This window comes from Ovis canadensis, chromosome 6, assembly GCF_042477335.2.
Source record: "Ovis canadensis isolate MfBH-ARS-UI-01 breed Bighorn chromosome 6, ARS-UI_OviCan_v2, whole genome shotgun sequence".
Lineage (NCBI taxonomy): Eukaryota > Metazoa > Chordata > Mammalia > Artiodactyla > Bovidae > Ovis > Ovis canadensis.
The window spans coordinates 107,193,562-107,215,561 of record NC_091250.1 but is presented as its reverse complement, the minus strand read 5'-3'; the positions used below and the strand labels follow the sequence as shown (position 1 = coordinate 107,215,561).

General features: G+C 34.8%; 1 protein-coding gene across 2 annotated transcripts in view; it reads right to left on the bottom strand.

Annotated features, from left to right (window-relative positions):
* The window catches only part of USO1 (USO1 vesicle transport factor), a 75,893-nt gene that overhangs the window by 39,493 nt on the left and 14,400 nt on the right, over positions 1 to 22,000 (bottom strand). For both annotated transcript variants that reach the window (XM_069594372.1, XM_069594373.1), the window contains exons 2-4: positions 17,697 to 17,783; positions 17,555 to 17,619; positions 10,265 to 10,341 (exon numbers count right to left, since the gene is read on the bottom strand). In XM_069594372.1, coding sequence (XP_069450473.1) covers positions 10,265 to 10,341; positions 17,555 to 17,619; positions 17,697 to 17,783 — 229 coding nt within the window. The remainder of the gene's footprint in view (positions 1 to 10,264; positions 10,342 to 17,554; positions 17,620 to 17,696; positions 17,784 to 22,000) is intronic.

Genomic DNA, 22,000 nt, shown 5'->3' with positions numbered 1-22,000 from the left:
AAGATTGAATGATTTTCACTTAAGATGAGGAAAAGGCAAGAATATCCACTTTCACCAATTCTAATCAACATCATACAGGGCAGAAAGGAATAAAAGGCATACGGGCTAAAAACAAAGAAGTGAATTGTATTTATGCTTGTCTATGTAGAAAATCCTATGGAATCTATAAAAAACCTATTAGAGAGTGAGTTTAGCAAAGTTTCTGAATAAAACGCCAATATACAAAATTAATGGCATTTCCTATATATTGATGATAAAAAACTAGAAATTCAGAATTTAAAAAATAGCACTAATTAGGAGCACCAGAAAGTATTAAAGACTTAGGGGTAAATCTGATAAAAGATGTATAAAATCTATATACTTTGAAAACTCCAAAATGGTAATGAGAGAAATTAAGATTTAAATAATATACACTCTGCATTCCTGTATTATTGTTGTTGTTATTTAGTTGCTAAGTAGTGTCTGACTCTCTTGTGACCCCATGGACTGTAGCCCACCAGGCTCCTCTGTCCATGGGATTTCCTAGGCAAGAACACTGGAATGGGTTGCCATTTCCTTCTACAGGGGATCGCCCCAATCCAGCATCTCCTACATTTGTAGGCGGATTCTTTATCAATAAGCCACCAGGGAAACGCTTTTGTATTAGAAGGCTCAAGATTGTTAAAATATCAGTTTACTCTCATATCAATCTGCAGATTTAATGGAATCCCAATCAAAATATCAATAAGCTTTTTTTAGGTAGAAATTGACAAACTGCTTCTAAAATTGATATGGGAGGGTTATGGGCCTAAAAGAGCCAAAATAATTTTGAGAAAGAACAAAGTTGGAGGACTTACATTGGTAAAGATTTACTATAAAGATAAGAGTAATCAACAGGGGCTTCCCAGGTGGCGCAGGGGTAAAGAATTCACCTGCCAATACAGAAGACACAGAGACACAAGTTAGATCCCTGGGTCAGGAAGATCCCCTGGAGTAGGAAATGGCAGCCAACTCCAGTATTCTTGCCTGGAACATTCCATGGACAGAGGAGCCTGGCAGGCTACCGTCCAGGAGGTTGCAAAGAGCTGGACATGACTGAGCATATTCACACAAACAGTAACCAATACCATGTCATGCAGGCAATATGAAAGACACAGAGACCAACAGAACAAGTCTAGAAACAGACCCATTGGTTCGCAGACCTAATTACAAGAGTTAAAACTATACAACTTTTAAAAGAAACCACAGGAGAAAATTTTAATGATTTTAGGTTTGGTAAAGATTTCATAAATAGGAAAAAAAAGATTTCATAAATAGGAAACAAAAGGCCCAAATTATATAAGAAAAATAATTAATAAACTGGAATTAATGTAAATTAAAAATTCTGCTCTTCAAAATACATTAGGAAAATAAGAAGGCTCAAAGACTGAAAGTATTTGTGAAACATATATCACAAGGGCTTATATCTAGAATATATACAGAACTCTTACAAACTGAAGTATAAGAAGACAATCGAGTTTAAAAATAAAGAACAAAGGATCTGAATAAACATGTCACCAAAGAAAGTAAAAGGGCTTCCCTGATAGCTCAGTTGGTAATGAATTCACCTGCAATGCAGGAGACCCTGGTTCAATTCCTGGATCGAGAAGATCCCCTGGAGAAGGGAAAGGCTACCCACTCCAGTATTCTGGCCTGGAAAATTCCATGAACTGTATAGTCCATGGGGTTGCAAAGAGTTGGACACGACTGAGCGACTTTCACTTCACTTCACAGAAAGTATATGGGTGCAAATAGTCACATGAAAAACTGTCAATATAATTATTTATTATGAAAATATAAATCAAAACTACCATGAGATACTGTTTCACGTCCATCAGAACCGCTAAAATTTAAAAAGATAGAAAGTATTGGACAGGATGCGGAGGAAATAGAATTCTTATACACTGCCAGTGGGAATGTTAAATGGTATAACTACTTTGAAATACAGTCTGGTTATTTCTTGTAAAGGTAAACATACATCTACTCTATCACTTAGCTAATCTATTCTTAAGTATTTGCTCCACAGAAATGAAAATATATGTCCACAAAAAGACTTGTACACGGAAGCTTCACGGGTAACAGCTAAAAACTTGGACAAACAATCCAAATGCTCACCAACAAGGGAAGGGATTAACATACTGTTATATATTCATACAACAGCAATTAAAAAAAGGATTAAACTCTAGATACTCACTGTGAATGAAACTCAGAATAATTATGCTGAGTGAAAGAAGCCAGACCAAAATAAACCAAAAAGAGTATATATTGTATGATCTTACTTACATAAAAATTCCAGAAAAATGCAAATAATCTATAGTAATCACAGATCTATGATTAAATGGGGCTAGAAGGAGGAATTGATTATGAACAAGCACAAAGAAACTTGGGTATGTTCATTATTTTGGTGGTAGTGATGGTTTCATGGGTTTATACATATGTCAAAATTCATCAAACTGTATATTTACACATTTATTATATTTTAATTATAATTCAATAAAGTGTGTGGGAGGAAAAAATTTAATTGGAGACATCAAGTTAAGTGTTTGAATATACATATATGGATATCAGTGGAGAGGTCTGGGCTGGACATATATATTTGAGAGGCAGGCATCTAGACTGTACTTGAAGTCACAAGCCTAGATGAGGCTACCGAAGGAAAAAATAGAGAAGGAAAGAAATCCATGCCCTGGGACATTCCAATGTTAAAGACTGGCGAGAAAAGAAAGAAAACAACAAATAAGACAAAGAAAAAGTAGCCCAGTGAGACCGGAAGAAAATTAGGGAGACTGAGAAATGAATGAAGAAGTGTTTCAAGGAGAAAGGAGCAATTACCTGTCAAATACTATCTCTGAACTTAACATGACTGAGAAATAAAGTAGCACTGCTAACACAGGCAGAATTTGTTTATGAACAGAATGGCTAGCGTGTGTGGCATAGTCAGTCACTTTTCTGAAAGGCAGTAAAGTGAAAAGGAAGCTCACAAAGGTTTTAAGTGAGACTGATTATACCCATATTCATCCATTTAGCCACATTACTTTGGGCAAAGAGCCCTACTGTATCAAGCTTCAGATTCCTTACTTGTAAAATGGGAACAGTTTTCTTTTACACAGGGTTTCCCTTAAGGATCTGAAGTAACTAAAACATCTAGCACAGTGTTTGGCGAATAGTAAGTGCTCAGTAACAGTAACAACAGGGTCATCATCATCCCTAACACAGGATTTCTCAACCTTGGCACCACTGACAATGACATTGTTGTGAGAGGCTCCCCAAGCATTGCAAGATGTTTAGCAGCACCCCTGGCCTTTACCCACAAGATGCCAACTGCAATTCATTACAGTTACTCAAGTTGGGACAACCAGACAGGTCTCCAGAGGTTGACAAATGTCCTTCAGGTGGCAGGAGGGGCCGAACTGCCCTTAAGAACCACAGTCCTAAGATTTGTAACATACTATATATCTACATGCATTAATATTATCAAGTTTTCTTTTTTTTGGTCAATTCCTTGACGAGGGATCCACTCTGGGTCCCCGGCAGTGAAAGTGTGGACCACCAGGGAATTCCCTCAAGTTTCAAAATTATACAGAACATAACAATCTTCTTTTAATGATTTAAAAAAATTTTCAGATTCTTATAAGGTTACTATCAATGAGTATTATACCAAGATGCAAGAGATGTCTAAGAAAAAGTATAACCTATGATACTCCCAGAAACATGCTTATCTGTAAACAAATCCTGTCACTGATATTTTACCTTGTATCTTTCTCGTAAAAGTTGCATGCGATCTACTAAAATAAGTAGTTATTTGAGTTCATGATTGATTGGATGCCAAATAAACTTGTTTCATTTTTTTTAAACGTTAGTAAACAATTTTTTCTCCTTTTAGTTCAATTTTTTAGATTAATGGTGGCTTCAGAAGAATTGCCTAGGTAAGCAGTCACTATTTACATTGAAATATTTCCATTATTTCAGGGAAAACAGGTAAAGGACGACATGAAGGGATTAAAAAAACTACATTTGAAAGCTATCATCATGTTACTGCATAATTATTATGTCAAGGGTACTAAATTAAAGGGGCAAAGGCTTGATGCAAAAAAGGCCTAATAAAATCATAAGGAAGTCTAATACTCAAACATAACTCGCACAGACTCAAGGGACAATATCACTGATCTGCTTAAAAGATTTTCTGCTGTTCCTTTGGGAGCAGATAAAATCCTGTGCCCTGATTATTCACACATCTCTGAAAGTAAAATTCTGCATGGTACATTGTGGTTTTCAATACTCAAAGCTGAATTTATCTCTGGAGTTGGAAAAAAACTCAAACCAGGTAAGTAGCAGGAACTGCACTCCCTTTCCATTTTATTTGCAAGGTGATGTGATGATGGGAAGGGAGATAACAAAGAAACTGGGAAAGATATGAGAATTTGGAAGCTAATAAAACCTTTTGAAGATCTCCCTCTTTAGAATCAGCTATGAAAAACAGCCCTGATTCCCATGGTATGGTAAATGCCCTTTATCCCATAAAATTTCTTTTTTTTTTTTTTATATCCCATAAAATTTCACAAGGTTTGCTGGGCTAATGAGCCTATCTTGTTTATAGCTACCCTGGAACCCTAACAAACCATGGCTATATGGGGGATGGTACCAAGAACAAATACTTAGCCAAAATCTATAGATAAAAAAGCAAAGAAAACTGTGCAAAAAGTGGTCCACACATGTCAAGAGAAAAACTCCATATACATGAGAAATGTTGAAAAGGCAAGTAGCTTAACTGTCTCCCCCTTAGAACTGTTTCCTTCTAAGAGAGTATTAATACAGTCACAGCAATGCAATGACCTAATTGTGATGCTTTGAAGGTTATTTTACATTTGCATATTTTCATATTTATTACATGAAAGCACACGGGTATATAAGTAACAATGTTTTTGAAATATAATTTATTTTAAAATGTTTTTTTATGAGTGCTGTGAATATAGTAGAGAATATAAACTCAACTACAGGGACAAGACAGTAATGTACATGAATGAAGCAGGCCAGGTGTAAGACTGCAAGGAGGATGGAGACTATGTGTTCATCTAAGGAAAGCAGCAGTTACTCAGCTCCAACTGACTGCTGCCATGGGACAGTGCAGGCCCAGGTGTCATCAGTCTTCAGATTTTTTTTGCAGTTCAAAATCTAAAAAGCGATATCAAAGTACCCCATTTTTAATGTTAGCGACTTATTTATTATTTAAAATACTAAGTGGTCAAACAACCTTTCATGTAAGACAGACAATGCCCTTGGTCCCAAGGACTGTGACCGCTAGAGAAGGGTTCAAAATAAAAGTCAATGGAATTTGGGGGACTTCCCTGGCGCTCCAGTAGTTAGAGGAGTCCATGCTTCCACTGCAGGGTGCATGGGTTTGATACCTGGCCAGGGAACTAAGATCCCACATGCCACACAGTGCAGCCAAAAAAAAAAAGATTGACATTTGGGAGAATATTCAAACTTATAAGTTAATCTTAAAAGGAAGGGAGGAAAACCAAACACAGATTTGATGGATTCTTCCTATGAAATATTTTTATGTGGACAAATGCAAATAACCAAGCTGTGGGTTTAAGCCTTGGTTAGTATTTCTCAAAATCCAGGATTGCGTGGCATGTGTTGTTAACAGGTATCTCATGAAAGCAAGAACAGGTACACAAACATATCTGGATTAAACAAAACTGAATAGGCTCCTTTTTGCAGAATTCTCAATATTTTCTACACTAATGTAAATTTTGTGACATTTCAGAGGGAGATACAGTATGTTATGCTTAACTACAGACACCTTTTAATACAGAGAACTCTAGAACTTTTGTGCTATACTATAAGGAACACAAGTTTAACCGAAGAAAAAGTTTAATTTAGTGCAGGCATTGAGCACAAGCTAATAACTTGGCAAGAAGTAGATTTAATACTATACATGCAATTTATTCTGTAGCTATACTCTATAAAATACTATAGCTTAGCAGTATATAATTAAGATCTATGTTTTGAATTGAATTAGTAAAGTATGAGCCTGTTCCAAGGATCTATTGTTCCTTCTGATTTAATATTAACTAAAAAAGTGTTAGTGAGATGTACTCTACTTCCTTCAAGTTACAGTCATAAGACAGTACTTCTAAATTTTAATGAAGAGTCCCACAAAAATTTGCTAAGTGATTAAAGTAACATACAAAGCTATTTTGACGTAGAAGTTAGTCAAGCTAAAACTACAGTACTAATTATATCTAAAGATTGTAAAACAAAACTAGATTCATGAAATACTATGTTTTTATAAGTAGGCAAAAGTATGAAACACGTAAACAATCCCTTTTCATCCAATATAATTATTTTAAAAATTCCAGAGTTAAGTCTATTTTTTAACATCCTATAGGTTATGCACTATTTGGTATACTTATTATAACTTATAAAAGTAAATATCCCTTTGTTGTTGTTTAGTGACTAAATCATGTCTGACTCTGTTGCGACCCTATGGACTGTAGCCCGCCAGGCTCCTCTGTCCATGGGATTCCCCAGGCAAGAATACTAGAGTGGGTTGCCATTTCCTTCTAAAGGGGATGTTCCCCACCCAGGGATTGAACCCCAGTCTCATGCACTGGCAGGCAGATTGTTTGCCACCAGGGAATCCCAAATGAAAAATAAAGAACAAAATGACCTTTTGAAATTATAGTGAAAATAAACCTAAGACAGACATATCAAATTAAAGATTGCTTTTTAAAAAGTCCATATAAACCTCTGGAAACATTTCACACCTATTTACGTGGCTTTTATCTAAATATGTATATATACATTTACTCTTCAAATGTATTTACAGTTGTGTTTTTTCCAGTTATATATACAATATTAAAAAACATTTCTGGATCTTCTCGTTGAAACTCCACATTAAGTTCATAATCCGTATTATGGAGGACAAAAGAGATATTCTGATAAAAGTAGTTATAACTCAGAGTGAGGGAATACCAAGTAATCTTTTACACTGTGGTCAATTAGTTAAAGAAGCAGACCTATACTTTTAAACATCTGTCTGCTTTTCTGATTATTAAATCAGAAAACTATGGAATTCAAAAAAACATAAAAAAAATTTGTTACCGTATTTAGTAGACAATATTATGTAAGTTATATATCTCTGGGGTTTCTCTTTAGTAAAGAGAAAAATATTACCTACCTCACAGTTTGCTAACAGGACCAAATAAGATAATGGACATAAAAGCACTGTAAAATCTAAACTCTATAAACAGGACGAAACAATAACAGCACTACTCAACAAGGACACAGCATTTTCGCAAGAGTCAAGGCATATTAATTAATTAGGCAGTCAATATTATCTACTTTGAAACAAGGGGTTCAAATTTCACAAAAGGTAATGTTATACAGCTTAAAAGTTAGTTTCTTTGTTAGCTTTTTGTTAGGTATAGGAAATTTTGTCCCATTTTAAACCTACTTTAGATGAGGATTTTTTTTCTTCATTTTAAAAAGTTAAGGATCTCAGGAAAAATAGTAAAACAAAAAAAGTGTGGTTACTTTAAATTAACTATGAGGAAAAGAAGAATCAATGTTAAAAAGTAAATGGAAACTGAATCGGACCACTAGAAAAAAGGCAATATTGTTGAGTTTTATAAATTAATATTAAAAAATGTCAGTAACCAGGCCTTGTGCATACATAATTTTAAAGGGACAATATCAACATATAAGTATTCTCTGAACTGGAATACCTTCCAGTTCTTCTTGAATATAGGTAAAATTTATATGTATACATGTATATATATGTATACATATTCAAATATTATTTTTATTTTTAAATAAACTGGCTCAAAAATTCCCCCTTGGAAACACATAAGAAGTAATTCTAATAAATTGTCCTACCAGAGAGAAAACTTTAATTTCGTTAAAATATGTACTAGAATATTTTCTGTGTCCTGGATAATAAATAATTTAGTAGTCATAGAAATGATAAATAATAAGGTTATAAAATATTCCTTTTTAATGAAGGAATTCTTATATATTAAAATAAATCTCAAGATTTTTTTTACCAGCCAGAAGAAACTCACTTGACAGTGTCCTTTTATATTATCAGAAATTATGCCTAAAAGCATCATGCATATTAAATGCAATCTTTTACCTTCAACATCATCTGAAAAGGTAGACAAAATAAATAAAAGTGGGTGATAAAACTTTTTTATGTAGTAGTATTCACAATAAAATAAATACGAGCTTAAAAACATCAAATAAGCAATATCATTTCTTAAGGGAAGCGCTTCATACTCATTTTACTCAAATATTTTAGATATTCTAATAGATATAGCATGTGCTATATATGCAGAGTTATAAGACATATTTACCAATCAATTGAAGGATTATTAAAATAACTCCAATGAAGTTGAATTCATTTTAAAATGAAGTTCATTATGTCTGCTAAGAAATATCTTTTAATGAAGCAGTAAAGAGAAAGTATCAATAATAGAACTGAAGGCCCTATTTCTCAGTATCTAGATTTCTAAAAATTGACTCAGGCTATTAGCCTAAGTTCATATTTTAATCTTTCCTAGAAAAAAATGACTCCACTATTGTAGTTTCTAGAATTGTTTACCCGGTTTCATCCAAAGAATCACTTTTTGGATGGTAAATTAAAAATAAGGAGCCCAAATACATTAAACAGAAGCAAAAAAATGGACTTAAACATTACTAGATTATGAATTTATAACAAAGGAAAATCATCTGCTGCTGCTGCTAAGTCGCTTCAGTCGTGTCCGACTCGTGTGACCCCACAGACGGCAGCCCACAAGGCTCCCCTGTCCCTGGGATTCTCCAGGCAAGAACACTGGAGTGGGTTGCCATTTCCTTCTCCAATGCATGAAAGTGAAAAGTGAGAGTGAATTCGCTCAGTCGTGTCCTACTCTTAGCGACCCCATAGACTGCAGCCTACCAGGCTCCTCTGTCCATGGGATTTTCCAGGCAAGGGTACTGGAGTGGGGTGCCATTGCTTTCTCCAGGAAAATCACCTAATTGATGCTAAACAGTTTCTTAAAAACACAAAAATTATTAAAAAAAAAAGAGCTAAATTTTCGATCTGAAACAACTAAGAAAAAATTTAATGTTTTCTAATAAGTGTAACTGCATCTAATTTTCTGAGAAATGACTAGTCGAAATAAGTATCTTTTTCTTCAAAATGGTGGTACTGTATTTAAGTACTGTTATGTAACTGATAGCCTCTTTTTCAATGAGAACAAAATTATGTTTACTAAAGATTTTTTTACCCCTGAGAAATTAATAAAGTTGTAAGGCAGTTATCACAGAGAAATAAAAATTTAAGAGAAAGGATATTCGACTCTAAGAAACTGTGGTTATGTAACACAACCCAGTTTCAAATGTTATTACTGGTATTTTGTGAAATTAGTATCTATATATATTTCTGTTCCACTTTTACTTTAATAAAATATGTGTAAACTATATTATCTGTACATTTCTTTATGATACCTACTCAGATTTTGGAGGACCCTATAATTTCAGTCTAAATTAGACTTATAATATACATGAATATCACCCTTTAGATGGTCTAGAAAAATGAAAAACCCACTATGCCCTATTGCAACAGTCAATGTGAAATAAGGAAAGCACTCTTCAATAGCATTGTAAAATGTTACTCAGTGTTTGTTTTTACAATACAGGGAATAAAATGTACGGGCTTCCAGTCAAGTATTTCACATGCTGGGATTTCCCTGGTGGTCAAGAGGTTAGGATTCCAGGCTTTCATTGCCATGGCCTGGGTTCAATCCCCAGTTGGGGAACTGAGATCCTGCAAACTGCATGGTGCAGCCAAAAATCAAACACACAAAACCAAAAAACCTTCTAAATATAAAAAAGTTAACATAAGATCTGTGTTAGAAATTCAAGTATATATCAAGAACAATTCCTCTAACTTCATACTGCTCACCATATAACATATAAATAAAAGTTTGATTTTTAATCAATAGCCAAAAATGATTATTTAACTGAGAGATTACTAATAATCATTCTGCTTAACTAAACCAATAGAGAATAATATATTTTAAAAAGAATCTAATTCCACCTCCAAATCACATACAAAGCAGTCATCTTAAAGATATTTTCTAATGTTTTCCCTTTATTGATCAGAACAAAAGAAAAATTTATAAAATCAACCCTAAAACAGCAAAAATGGCACAATCCAGTTAATTTTATGTACAGAAACACAGTGAAAGAAACTTACCTACTTCTTCCTCTTCATCATTAGATATTATATTATACAGTGTGTCCAAAGCATAACCTATTATTTCAGAATCCGAACTGGAAGAAAGAAATTATTACACTTACACACTGCCAGTTAAGAGTATAGGCTGTTTTGACTATTTTAGACTTTTCTTTAACAAGATTGTATAAAACACTAATCTCACTTCTGAAGACCCTACCCTAAGAAAATATCAGAGTGCAAACTGTGAAGACATACAAAGGTCTATTTTTTGTAATAATACTGAAAAATTAGAAGCAACCTAAATGTCCAATAATATTTTTAAAAAGTGTGGTAAATCCATATATAGCAGCAATTTAAAAATGTATTTTTAAAGAATGTTTAGTGACACGGTAATTAAAACACCCCTGATTTAATGCCAGTAGGAAAAAAATGGAATACAACAATCAATGTGAAGAATGATCCCATCTATGAAAAACCATATATATATTCACGTGTGTATGTATATATTTTAAGGAAACCTTATAAATCAATTTGGAAAAGAAACCCAACTTTAAAACAAGCAAAATCAGCACAAGCCAGGTAATTTTTTAGGTCTGTGTGTATGTTTACATATATGTTTTATAACATAAATGTGTTATAAAGTGTTATCTCTAGTTGGATCTCTAGAATTTGTTTCCTTGATCTGTATTTTATTTTCTTTAAAAAAAAAAAATACAGTAAACATTTACGACATTTAAAACATCAGGAAGTATAAAATTTTTTCCTTTTACTCATTTGTTTCAGGAGGTATAAGATTTTTTTTTATCTTTTTCTCTTTTGTTTCAGGAAGTATAATTGTTTTTTTGTCTTGTGGCATGTGGGATCTTAGTTCCCTGAGCAGGGATTGAAACTATACTCCCTGCATTTGAAGTGCAGAGTCTTTTAATCACTGGACTGCCAAGGAAATCTAAGGAAATAAATTTTTGTTGTTGATAAACAGATAAAATTTGAAAGCACAATGGAAGATGATGGCATTCAGAGTGAAAAGCAAGAATGAGACACAGGTCAGAAAGATTTAATAAATATAAAGAAGTGATGAGGAGTGAAAGCAAAAATGAGGTACAGAGGGTCACAACCAGAGGATGCAAATATCAAATAAAACAGATCTTTAAAATTATTATTACCTGTTTTTGAGAAACTTAAGAGGGACATCTCTTAAGAGACCTTTGAGAAAGCAGGAATAGAAGGAAACTTCCTCAAAATGAAAATCTGACAACTAACATCAAATGTAATGGTGAAAGACTAAATGCTTCACCTCTAAGATTAATAACAAGATAATGATGTCTCCTCTAGCCACTTCTACCCAACATTGAACTAGAGGTTCTAGCTAGAGCATTTGGCAAGAAAAGGAAATAAAAAACATGCAGATTAGAAAGGAAGAACTAAAACTATCCCGTTCACTGATGACATGACCTTGTACATAGAAAATTCTAAGGAAACCACTAAAAACCTATTAGAACTAGTAAATAAATTCAGCAAGGTTGAAGGACACATGCTTAACATTAAAAAAAAAAAATCAACTGTACTTCTCTATACTAGCAACGAACAATCAGAAAATAAAAATTTTTAAATTCTATTTAAATAACATAGAAAAGTTTTAAATACTTTGAAATAAATTTTACTAAAGTCCAAGACTTGTACACTGAAAACTACAAAACAGTGTTGAAAGAAATTATCTAGAACTCAAATAAATGAAAAGATACTCTGTGTTCATGAATAGGAAGATGTAATGTTATAAACATGGTAATATACCCCAACTTGACTTACAGATTCACACAATCCCTATAAAAATCCCAGCTACCAGCTGATAGTAAACCTGTATGGGAATGCTGGGAATGCAACGTATCTAGAATAGCCAAAATAATATTCAAAAAGAAGAATGAAATTGAAGGACTCACATTTTCTGATTTCAAAACTTCCTACAGAATTATAGTAATGAAGACAATACTGGCATAAGGACAGACACAGATTAATAAAGTCAAACATTTATTTCAGTTTATTTCAGTTGATTTTTGGCAAGGGTGCAAAGACCACTCAATGAGGAAAGAACAGTGTCTTCAACAAATGGTGTGATGGACAATTAATACCCACATGCAAAAAGTTGGACTCTAATTTCACACCTTACATAAAAATTAACTCAAAATGGGATACAAGATTTAAAAACTATTTAAAACTATAAAACTCTTAGATGAAAGCACAGGTACAAATATTCAAAATCCTGGATTAGGCAATGGTTTCTTAGATATGATACTAAAAGCATAAGCAAGAAAAGATAAAACAGATAAACTGGATTTTGTCAAAAGTAAAAACATTTGTCCTTCAAATGACACTGTTAAGAAAGTGAAAAGAAAACCCAAAATATGGGGAAAAATACTTGCAAATCATATGTTTATTAAGGGATTTGTATCCAGAATAACATACAACTGAACAATAAAAAGAGAACTTAAAAAAAAAAAAGACAAGTAAACAAATTAAAATTAGGCAAAAGGCTCAGTCATTTCTCTAATAAAGAGAAATGGTAAATAAACACATGGAAAGACACTCAACAATAATTAGGAATATGCAAAGCATAAGTCATTAGGTATGTGCAAAGGAAAACTACAAGCTATACTCACTAGGATGGCCATTTTAAAAAAAGGGCAATAAAAAATGTTGGTGAAGAGAAACTGGACCTTTATACCTGCAGACTAAGATGTAAAATGGCACAGCACCCACCCCCCCCCTCCCCATGTAAGAGTTTGGCAGTTTCTCAAAAAGTTAGACTACATGACCCAACAATTGCATTCTTTTATACAAAATAAATGTTCACACAAAAACCAGTACACAAATGTTCACAGCAGCATTATTCCTAACAGTCAAAAAATGGAAATACCCCCAAATGTCTGTCAACAGATGAATGGATAAACAAACAGGCAATATCCGTGTGTGTGTGTGTGTGTGTGTGTGTGTGTGTTAGTCGCTCAGTTGTGTCCTACTCTTTGTGACAGCTCCATGTCCAAGGAATTTCCCAGGCAAAAATACTAGAGTGGGTTGCTATTTCCTTCTCCAGGGGATCTTTCCTGGAATATTATTCAGCCATCAAAAGGGATGGAATATACTAATATATGTTACAACATGGATGGACTTTGAAATATTATGCTAAGTGAAAGAAGTCAGACACAAAAGTCCCACATTTTTTGATTCCATTTATATGAAATGTTTAAGACAGTCAAATTTATACAGACAAAAAGTAGATTAGTTGTTGCTAGGCACTTGGAATGGGGTTGGTAGGCATTAGGCAATGACAACTAATGGATACTATCGTTTTTGAAGTGATGAAAATGTTTTGGAATTAGACAGTGGTGATAGTTAGACAACTTTGTGAATATACTAAAACCACTGAAAAGTTAAGCCGCTCAGTCATGTCTGATTCTTTGCGATCCCATGGACTGTAGCCCACCAGGCTCCTCCATCCATGGGATTCTCCAGGCAAGAATATTGGAGTGGGTTGCCATTTCCTTCTCCAGAGGATCTTCCTGACCCAGGGATCGAACCCAGGTCTCCCGTATTAGAGGCAGACACTTTAACCTCTGAGCCACCAGGGACTGAAATGTACACTTAAAAAAAAAAAATAACTATTGAGATGACATGGTTTGGAAACATTAGTTTCTATCAGACAACTTTCAGGCCCCGAATGTGAGACTTGGGAGAATAAGGAGTTGCTCCTCAAGTTTTAATAGAAATGGACCCATGGACAGATGGAGTTTCAAGACATGCCAAGAAAGGGAACACAGCTCTCTGTGATGCAGCCAAGGATGAAGGGGATTCAGCTGAAGGATTCTTAGGGTATTAGTTAGATGGGGCAAGAGCATAAGCATAAAAGAGTAATGAAGATGAGAAGTGGAAAGAGATGGCTGCAGAATATATACCTTTGCAATCAATGAAGTTAAGAAAGCACTCGTAGCATGTTTTGAGAATAGAAGATAACAGATAAATATAGAAGACAAATGGATATGGAATTTGACACAAGAAAAGAAATAAAACACAAGAAGGTTCACAGACGTTTGGCTTTGTTGTCTAAGATGCATAATAAAATACCCATCAGCCTCTAATACGATCAATTATTAGTTCACACATTCACAAGGCTACGTGGTACACCTTATTTCTATATGGTACACCTTATGATGCCTGGCAGAGTAAATGTGCAATAAATGTTTTTTAAAATGTACTTAACCTTTATATCAAGACTATTATTTTCTACTGTGCCCTAAAAATGACAATAAGGGCCACTTTATATAAGGGGTAGCATTCTGCTTTCTGTATCAAGATAGTAGTTGTTTCATAACCAATTTTGTAAGACTCAATGAGAAATGGCATGCATAAAGATACATGGAAAAAATTACATGTATGTTTAATAATCACACTAATTTTTTTGATCTAACATTTGTTTTCTCATAACTTATTGTTTAAAGCAGATAGCAACCTTGGGTTACTTTATTAGTTTTCTATTAACACTGTAGCAAATTACTACAAATTCAGTGGTTTATACAACACAAATATACTGTTCTGGAAGTCAGAGAGCTGAAATGGACTAAAGTCCATTCAGTGGACTAAAGTCAGGGTCTCATCATGGGTGCCTTCTTTTCTGATGCCTTTCAGGGAGAATCCATTTCCTTGCCTTTTCCAGGTCTACAGGTCCCCTCTCACTTCTAAAACCAGCAAAGACAGATGGAGGTCTTTTCATTTCACCTCATTCTGACCTCCTCTTTGGCATTCCTCTTCAACTTTTGAGAAGCCTTAGGATTACCCTGGGCCCACCTGGCTACTCCAACATAATTTCTCTATCTAAAAATCCATAACTTAATTATCTCCAAAGTTCCTTCTGTCATCTAAGGTAACATTTATAGGTTGTGCTGACAGAATATTAACATCTTTAGGTGACCATTATCTTCCTACTGCAGTTGCCCACCTGGTGTTAAAGTAACAGACAGTACTGCAGCTGCCCACTCCAGTGTTAATAACAGATAGTTCTAGAATAACATCTGATGGATTTAATCAAACACATTAGAATTAATTGGCTTTGGGGGGCTTTCCTGGTGGTCCAATGGTTAGGACTCTGCGATCCCAATGCAGGTGGCCCAGGACCGATCCCTGGTCAGGGAAGTAGATTCTAAATGCAACTAAGAGTCCGCATGCTGCAACGAAGAGCAAAGATCCCATGGGCTGTTAAGACCCAGTACAGCCAAATGAATAAGTAACAAAAACAAAAATTAGTTGGCTTTGAAAGGTGGCCAACATGAATTACACTGAGGAGGATAGCAAAGATTCTGTTCAGTATGAACAAGCAGCTGGGCATTGATGAGATACAATTTTAAAAGAGGTTATGAGTTTTGACAGACAGGCAGTGTCTAAGCCTTTAGAAAGCTTACGTGCGGGACTTCTTTGGTGGTTCAGTGGTTAAGAACTTGCCATCTGATGCAGGGGACATGGGTTCAATCCCTGGTGGGGGAAATAAGCTCCCCCATGTGCTCAGAACCACATGCTGGAACTACTGAGCCCACAAGCTCTGGAGCCTGTGTGCTGCAACTAGGACCTGATGCAGCCAAATAAAGAAAGAAATATACATATATTTTTATTTTTATTTATTTATTTTTTTACATATATTTTAAAATGCTTATATGCTTTGCTTTGTTTGAGGAACTTGGACTTCACACTGCACTCGGTTATATGCATTAAACAAGTGAGTAATAGAAAATTTACATTTCAGACAGATAATTCTTGAAATGAATGGAAAGACAAAGAGGTCAGAGGCAAAGAATAGAGTCTGGAGGTGGAGGGTGGTTTTAAATTATGTAAAAAACAAAACAAAACAAACCACACCTCTCTGTTACAGCTCTCTTCAAAAGGTGGACCCTAAGTCTCCTCTTATTAAGTACAGGCTGTATTTATTAACTTGCTTCTAGTAAAGTAGAATGTAATGGGATTGACAATAGGTGACTCGTAAGACAAAGTCCTGAAAGGCATTGTGGCTTTCTCTCTATTCTCCCTCTAAGATCACTTGCTCTGGGAGAAGCCAGTTTCCCATATCATGAGGATGCTCAAGCAGTTCTTTAAAAAGAGCAACAAGGTGAGATATTGAGGCCTCTCGCCTCAGGTGAGTGCGCCATCTTGGAATCAGATACTCCAGCCCGAATCAAGCCTTCAGATGACTCCAGTCCTGGCTGACATCTTGTGCACAACCTCGTAAGACACCTTGAGCCAGAACCAGCTAGCTAAGCCACTTCTGAATTCCTGATCCACAGGAACTGTGACATAATAAATATTTGTTATTTTGAGCCAGGAAGCTTTGAGGTAATTTATTACACAGCAATAGATAACTAATACAGTGGCTGTGAAAATGACTTAAGTGATTGATACTGAGAGCCAAAACTAGGACTGACAACTGAAATCAAGAGAATTCATGGATTCCAGCTTTTTTTTTTTTTTTGGTCTGGATGGGCATAATGGGTTAAGCAGAGGGATGAGTTCAGCACAAAACTTCCAGTTTCTTATTTTAATGGAAAGGTGATACTGGGATGAACTTGGGTCAAAGGCAGCTGAGGTGGATCAGGCAGGTGAGGGGATGTGGTGGAGAATTATATTAGCAGGACAACCAGAGACATATTAACTTTTGAACATTTTGAATTTAAGACACCTGTGAAGAGATCTTGATATGGTGGAAATGTAAACTGAGCAGCTAAAGCTTGTAAGATATTTTTAACTAGGGATAAGATCTAAAGTTGTTCATGTACAGTTGTTAATTAAAAACAAAGATGCAGACGCTCTCTTCAAGAGAAACTGAAAGAACAAAAACTAGGTTGAGTGACTTTTCTCTTAAGACTTCACTCTATTAGTATGAGTTTAATTCTCTCCCCTCAGAAAAACAAAGTCTAGATAAGTGATATAACATATAATATGTATATTACAGAATAGTACACTATAGTATATCTAAGTGAAAATCAATACATTAATTTGTTCAACTCAAACTCCAAATTTTAAACCTTTAATTGACAGTTACTTCACTCCATTTTTATATAATGGTAAGCTCTCAATCCCTGAAGGTCTAGATTATGTCGGTCCTAAATGCTTAGCACAATGGTTTGGATCTAGTGTCCAATAACTGTTTACTGAAATGACAACTGAAAGTAAAAACTTAGGTAGCCTTAATCATTTCTGGAACAGTGACTCTAAAACAAATTAATTAAAATTTTAAGAAAAATTAGGGAGAAAAATCATTAAACAGAGACATACCGATCTGTTTGTAAAACACGAATAAGATGTTCCATAGCTTGAATACCCACTTCCAAGCGGTATTTCTGCACAAAAGAAAAATGTTATTTAAGAAAGGAATATCTAACTTAATAACCTTACTAACTGATAAAGTGTTACAGACCTTAGATAACGATTTGAGGGCTCGCACAGCATCTCTTCGATCATCCAGTAAAGTAGACGAAGCTACTCTGTCACAAAGCTTTTGAATCTGTCATGGAAAAATGAAATAACATAAATAGAATAAAAAGGAAAAAAAAGATACATAAAGTTTCCTCCAAAATTTATACCATTTAATCTGAGGGGGAAAAAAAAGGATGTCACTATTTAGGTAGTATTACAGATATCAAATAGATTTTTCACAGAGACTTGAAAAATGGAAGTGGTACAAGAGAAGTCAAATAAAGTTAAGTCATATAAACTAAAAAATTAAAAGAAATTAGTAGAATCAGAGCTTTGCAAATGTACCTATTACAGCTCTTTGAACTAAGAAGGATCCATTAGGGCTATGGTATATGATGTGTTAATAAAGTTAATAAACAAAAATTTTTAAAGTGATGATTGCTTACGTCATAACTTCACCCTAATGTTTCCACTACATATCTGAATGAGAACAGTCAGAAACTGTTTATCAAAAATTTAGTTTTAAGTGTGCCTCAAAAATCTAGAAGGGTAAAATGTTCTAAGCTTCTAATAAATTTTCAGGAATTAAAATCTGAACTGAATTTTAAAATAAACCTTGGAGCATTATTTAGAATAGAAAAAAATTAGAAACAACTGTCCATCAAGAGAAGAAAAACTAAATAAATTATGGTATATTTGCCAGTCAAATACTATTAAAACTACTCAAAAGATGTTAACTGTACTGACATAAAAATACTGACTTAATAAATAGTGAAAAAAAAGAGCAAGTTGTAAAACTATGTAAATTGTGAGCTCACTGTAACAAAAGAACCAAACTATGTATGTATGTAAAACTGCACTAAAGAAGAATCTGGAAACTTAAAAGCAACTATAAAACTTCTAGAAGAAAGCACTGGAGAAAATGCTTGTGGCATAGACACATATACTAACAGTACAATCCATAAAAGAAGAACATAATAATTTGGACTTCATCACTCCTGTTCTTCAAAAGACACTGTTAAGCGAATGAAAAGATAAGCCATAGGAAGGATGAAAAAACATGGAAAACATGTGATAAAGAACAGTTTTTAAAACCATTACACTCGGGTCCTTTATAGCTCCAACAGTTTTTTCCTATCTTATTATGCTGTTATTCACTCTAATAACAGTTTTTACTCAGATTCTATAAATGATTTTGGCATGTCACAAATTTTGCATCCAATGTATCAAAATTAATGGTGTTTAAATACATATAGTGTTTTCCAAATTATGTTCTGTAGACTTCCAGTGTCCCAGAAGATATTAACAGACTTCTAAGATCACAACCGATGGGAAACATAAGGCTATATACAAAATTAGGTTTCTGCAATGCAGATTTCTAAGTCTTTACTATACTGATTTCCATTTCTTCACACTACAGATGCAGTATGTTAACTAAGCCTAGACTGACCTTTTGATTTTATTCTCAGTTCAGTTTAGCTCAATCGCTCAGTCATGTCAGACTCTGCAACCCCATGAACCAGAGCATACCAGGCCTCCCTGTCCATCACCAACTCCCAGAGTCTACCCAAACTCATGCCCATTGAGTTGGTGATGCCATCCAACCATCTCATCCTCTGTTGTCCCCTTCTCCTCCTGCCCTCGATCTTTCCCAGCGTCAGGGTCTTTTCAAGAGTCAGCTCTTCACATCGGGTGGCCAAAGTACTGGAGTTTCAGCTTGAACATCAGTCCTTCCAATGAATACCCAGGACAGATCTCCTTCCTTTATGATGGATTGGTTGGATCTCCTTGCAGTCCCAGGGACTCTCAAGTCTTCTCCAACACCGCAGTTCAAAAGCACCAATTCTTCAGCGCTCAGTTTTCTTTATAGTGCAATTCTCACATCCATACATGACCACTGGAAAAACCACAGCCTTGACTAGACGGACCTTTGTGGACAAAGTAATGTCTCTGCTTTTCAATATGCTGTCTAGGTTGGTCATAACTATCCTTCCGAGGAGTAAGCGTCTTTTAATTTCACGGCTGCAATCACCATCAGCAGTGATTTTGGAGCACCCCAAAATAAAGTCAGCCCCTGTTTCCACTGTTTCTCCATCTATTTGCCATGAAGTGATGGGACAGGATGCCATGATCTTTGTTTTCTGACTGTCGAGCTTTAAGCCAACTTTTTCACTCTGCTCTTTCACTTTCAGCAAGAGGCTTTTTAGTTCCTCTTCACTTTCTGCCATAAGGGCGGTGTCATCTGCATATCTGAGGTTATTGATATTTCTCCCGGTAATCTTGATCCCAGCTTGTGCTTCCTCTAGCTCATCATTTCTCATGATGTACTCTGCATAGAAGTTAAATAAGCAGGGTGACAATATACAGCCTTGATGTACTCCTTTTCCTATTTGGAACCAGTCTGTTGTTCCATGTCCAGTTCTAACTGTTGCTTCCTGACCTGCATACAGATTTCTCAAGAGGCAGGTGAGGTGGTCTGGTATTCCCATCTTTTTCAGAATTTTCCAGTTTGTTGTGATCCACACAAAGGCTTTGGCATAGTCAATAAAGCAGAAATAGATGTTTTTCTGGAACTCTCTTGCTTTTTCGATGATCCAGAGGATGTTGACAATTTGATCTCTGGTTCCTCTGCCTTTTCTAAAACCAGCTTGAACATGTGGAAGTTCACGGTTCACGTACTGCTGAAGCCTGGCTTGGAGAATTTTGAGCATTACTTTACTAACATGTGAGATGAGTACAATTGTGCGGTAGTTTCATCATTCTTTGGCATTGCCTTTCCTTGGGATTGGAATGAAAAACTGACCTTTTACAGTTCTGTGGCCACTGGTGAGTTTTCCAAATTTGCTGACATACTGAGTGCAACACTTTAGCAGCAGCATCTTTCAGGATTTGAAATAGCTCCACTGGAATTCCATCACCTCCACTAGCTTTGTTCGTAGTGATGCTTTCTAAGGCCAACTTGACTTCACATTCCAGGATGTCTGGCTCTAGGTGAGTGATCACACCATCGTGATTATCTGGGTCATGAAGATCTTTTTTGTATTGTTCTTCTGTGTATTCTTGTCACCTCTTCTTAATATCTTCTGCTTCTGTTAGTTCCATACCATTTCCATCCTTTATTGAGCCCATCTTTGCATGAAATGTTCCCTTGGTATCTCTAATTTTCTTGAAGAGATGTCTAGTCTTTCCCATTCTTTCTCATTGTTTTCCTGCTCACATTTAGAAATTATTCATACCTTAAATTGAATTTATTTCTTAGTAATTATACTGACTTTCAAAAATGGAATAAAACTTTCTCTTTATTAAGTAATTGGTTGACAGTTTTTCTCATTTTTTTTTTTAACCAGGAGAAAAACTACACAATTATCTTCTGCAAACACGAATCTCACTACTCTCAGCTTAAAGAATTCCTTAAAGCTAAAGAGTTTTCCTGAGTATGACTGTAAAACTGTTAGCTAAAGATAGATTTCTTTTCTAGTGAGTTCAAATTATATATCTTCAATTAACTTTGATTAATAAATAAAATCACTAGTTTTTTCAGAAAGTTGAAAAATGTAACATAAAAACTAATTACTAAAGTGTACTATGTATATATGAAAATTCCTGAGTTTGGGTAAATATGTCTCAAGACTATTTTTAAGACGACAAACATGCTGGGAGTTCCCTGATGGCCTAGTGGTTGAGATTCCAGGCTTTCACTGCTGTAGACAAGTTCAATCCTTGGTTGGAGAACTGAGATTCTGCAAGCCACCTGATGCAGCCAAACAAAACGAAAAGAAAAAAAGACTATAAACATGCTTTTTATCTATTAAACTTGGGTTTTAATGGCAAGCACATATTCTTCTCAACTGGTGATTTTAATCCAAACTTTCTCTCTAGTGCCTTAAGACAATTAAATCACCACGCTGCAAAATCAATAAGTCAAAAATGAATGTAAGAACAACTTATTTATCCAGAGCCATAATTAAGCTATTTCAGATACTTTCTGTCAGCCACCAAAATGGCCTTTTCACTTTATTGATTTCTGATAGCAATCTAAAACTAATTACAACCTTCTCTGGCTTCTTAAAGAACATAATTATAAGCTTTCTTGGCATTTAAATCTAAGTCCTCTCCAATATCAGATACAGGGATGTTATAGGTGGTAAATGAAGAAATGAATATAAAAATCTTTGAACAGTACCTGGCACTATAAATGCTCAATAAATGTTAACAAACTTAATTATTACTAAACTTCTATGATTCCTTTGTATTATTTTTCTATCCTATTAGGCTTTTGACCGTCATTGACATCACGTATGTTTC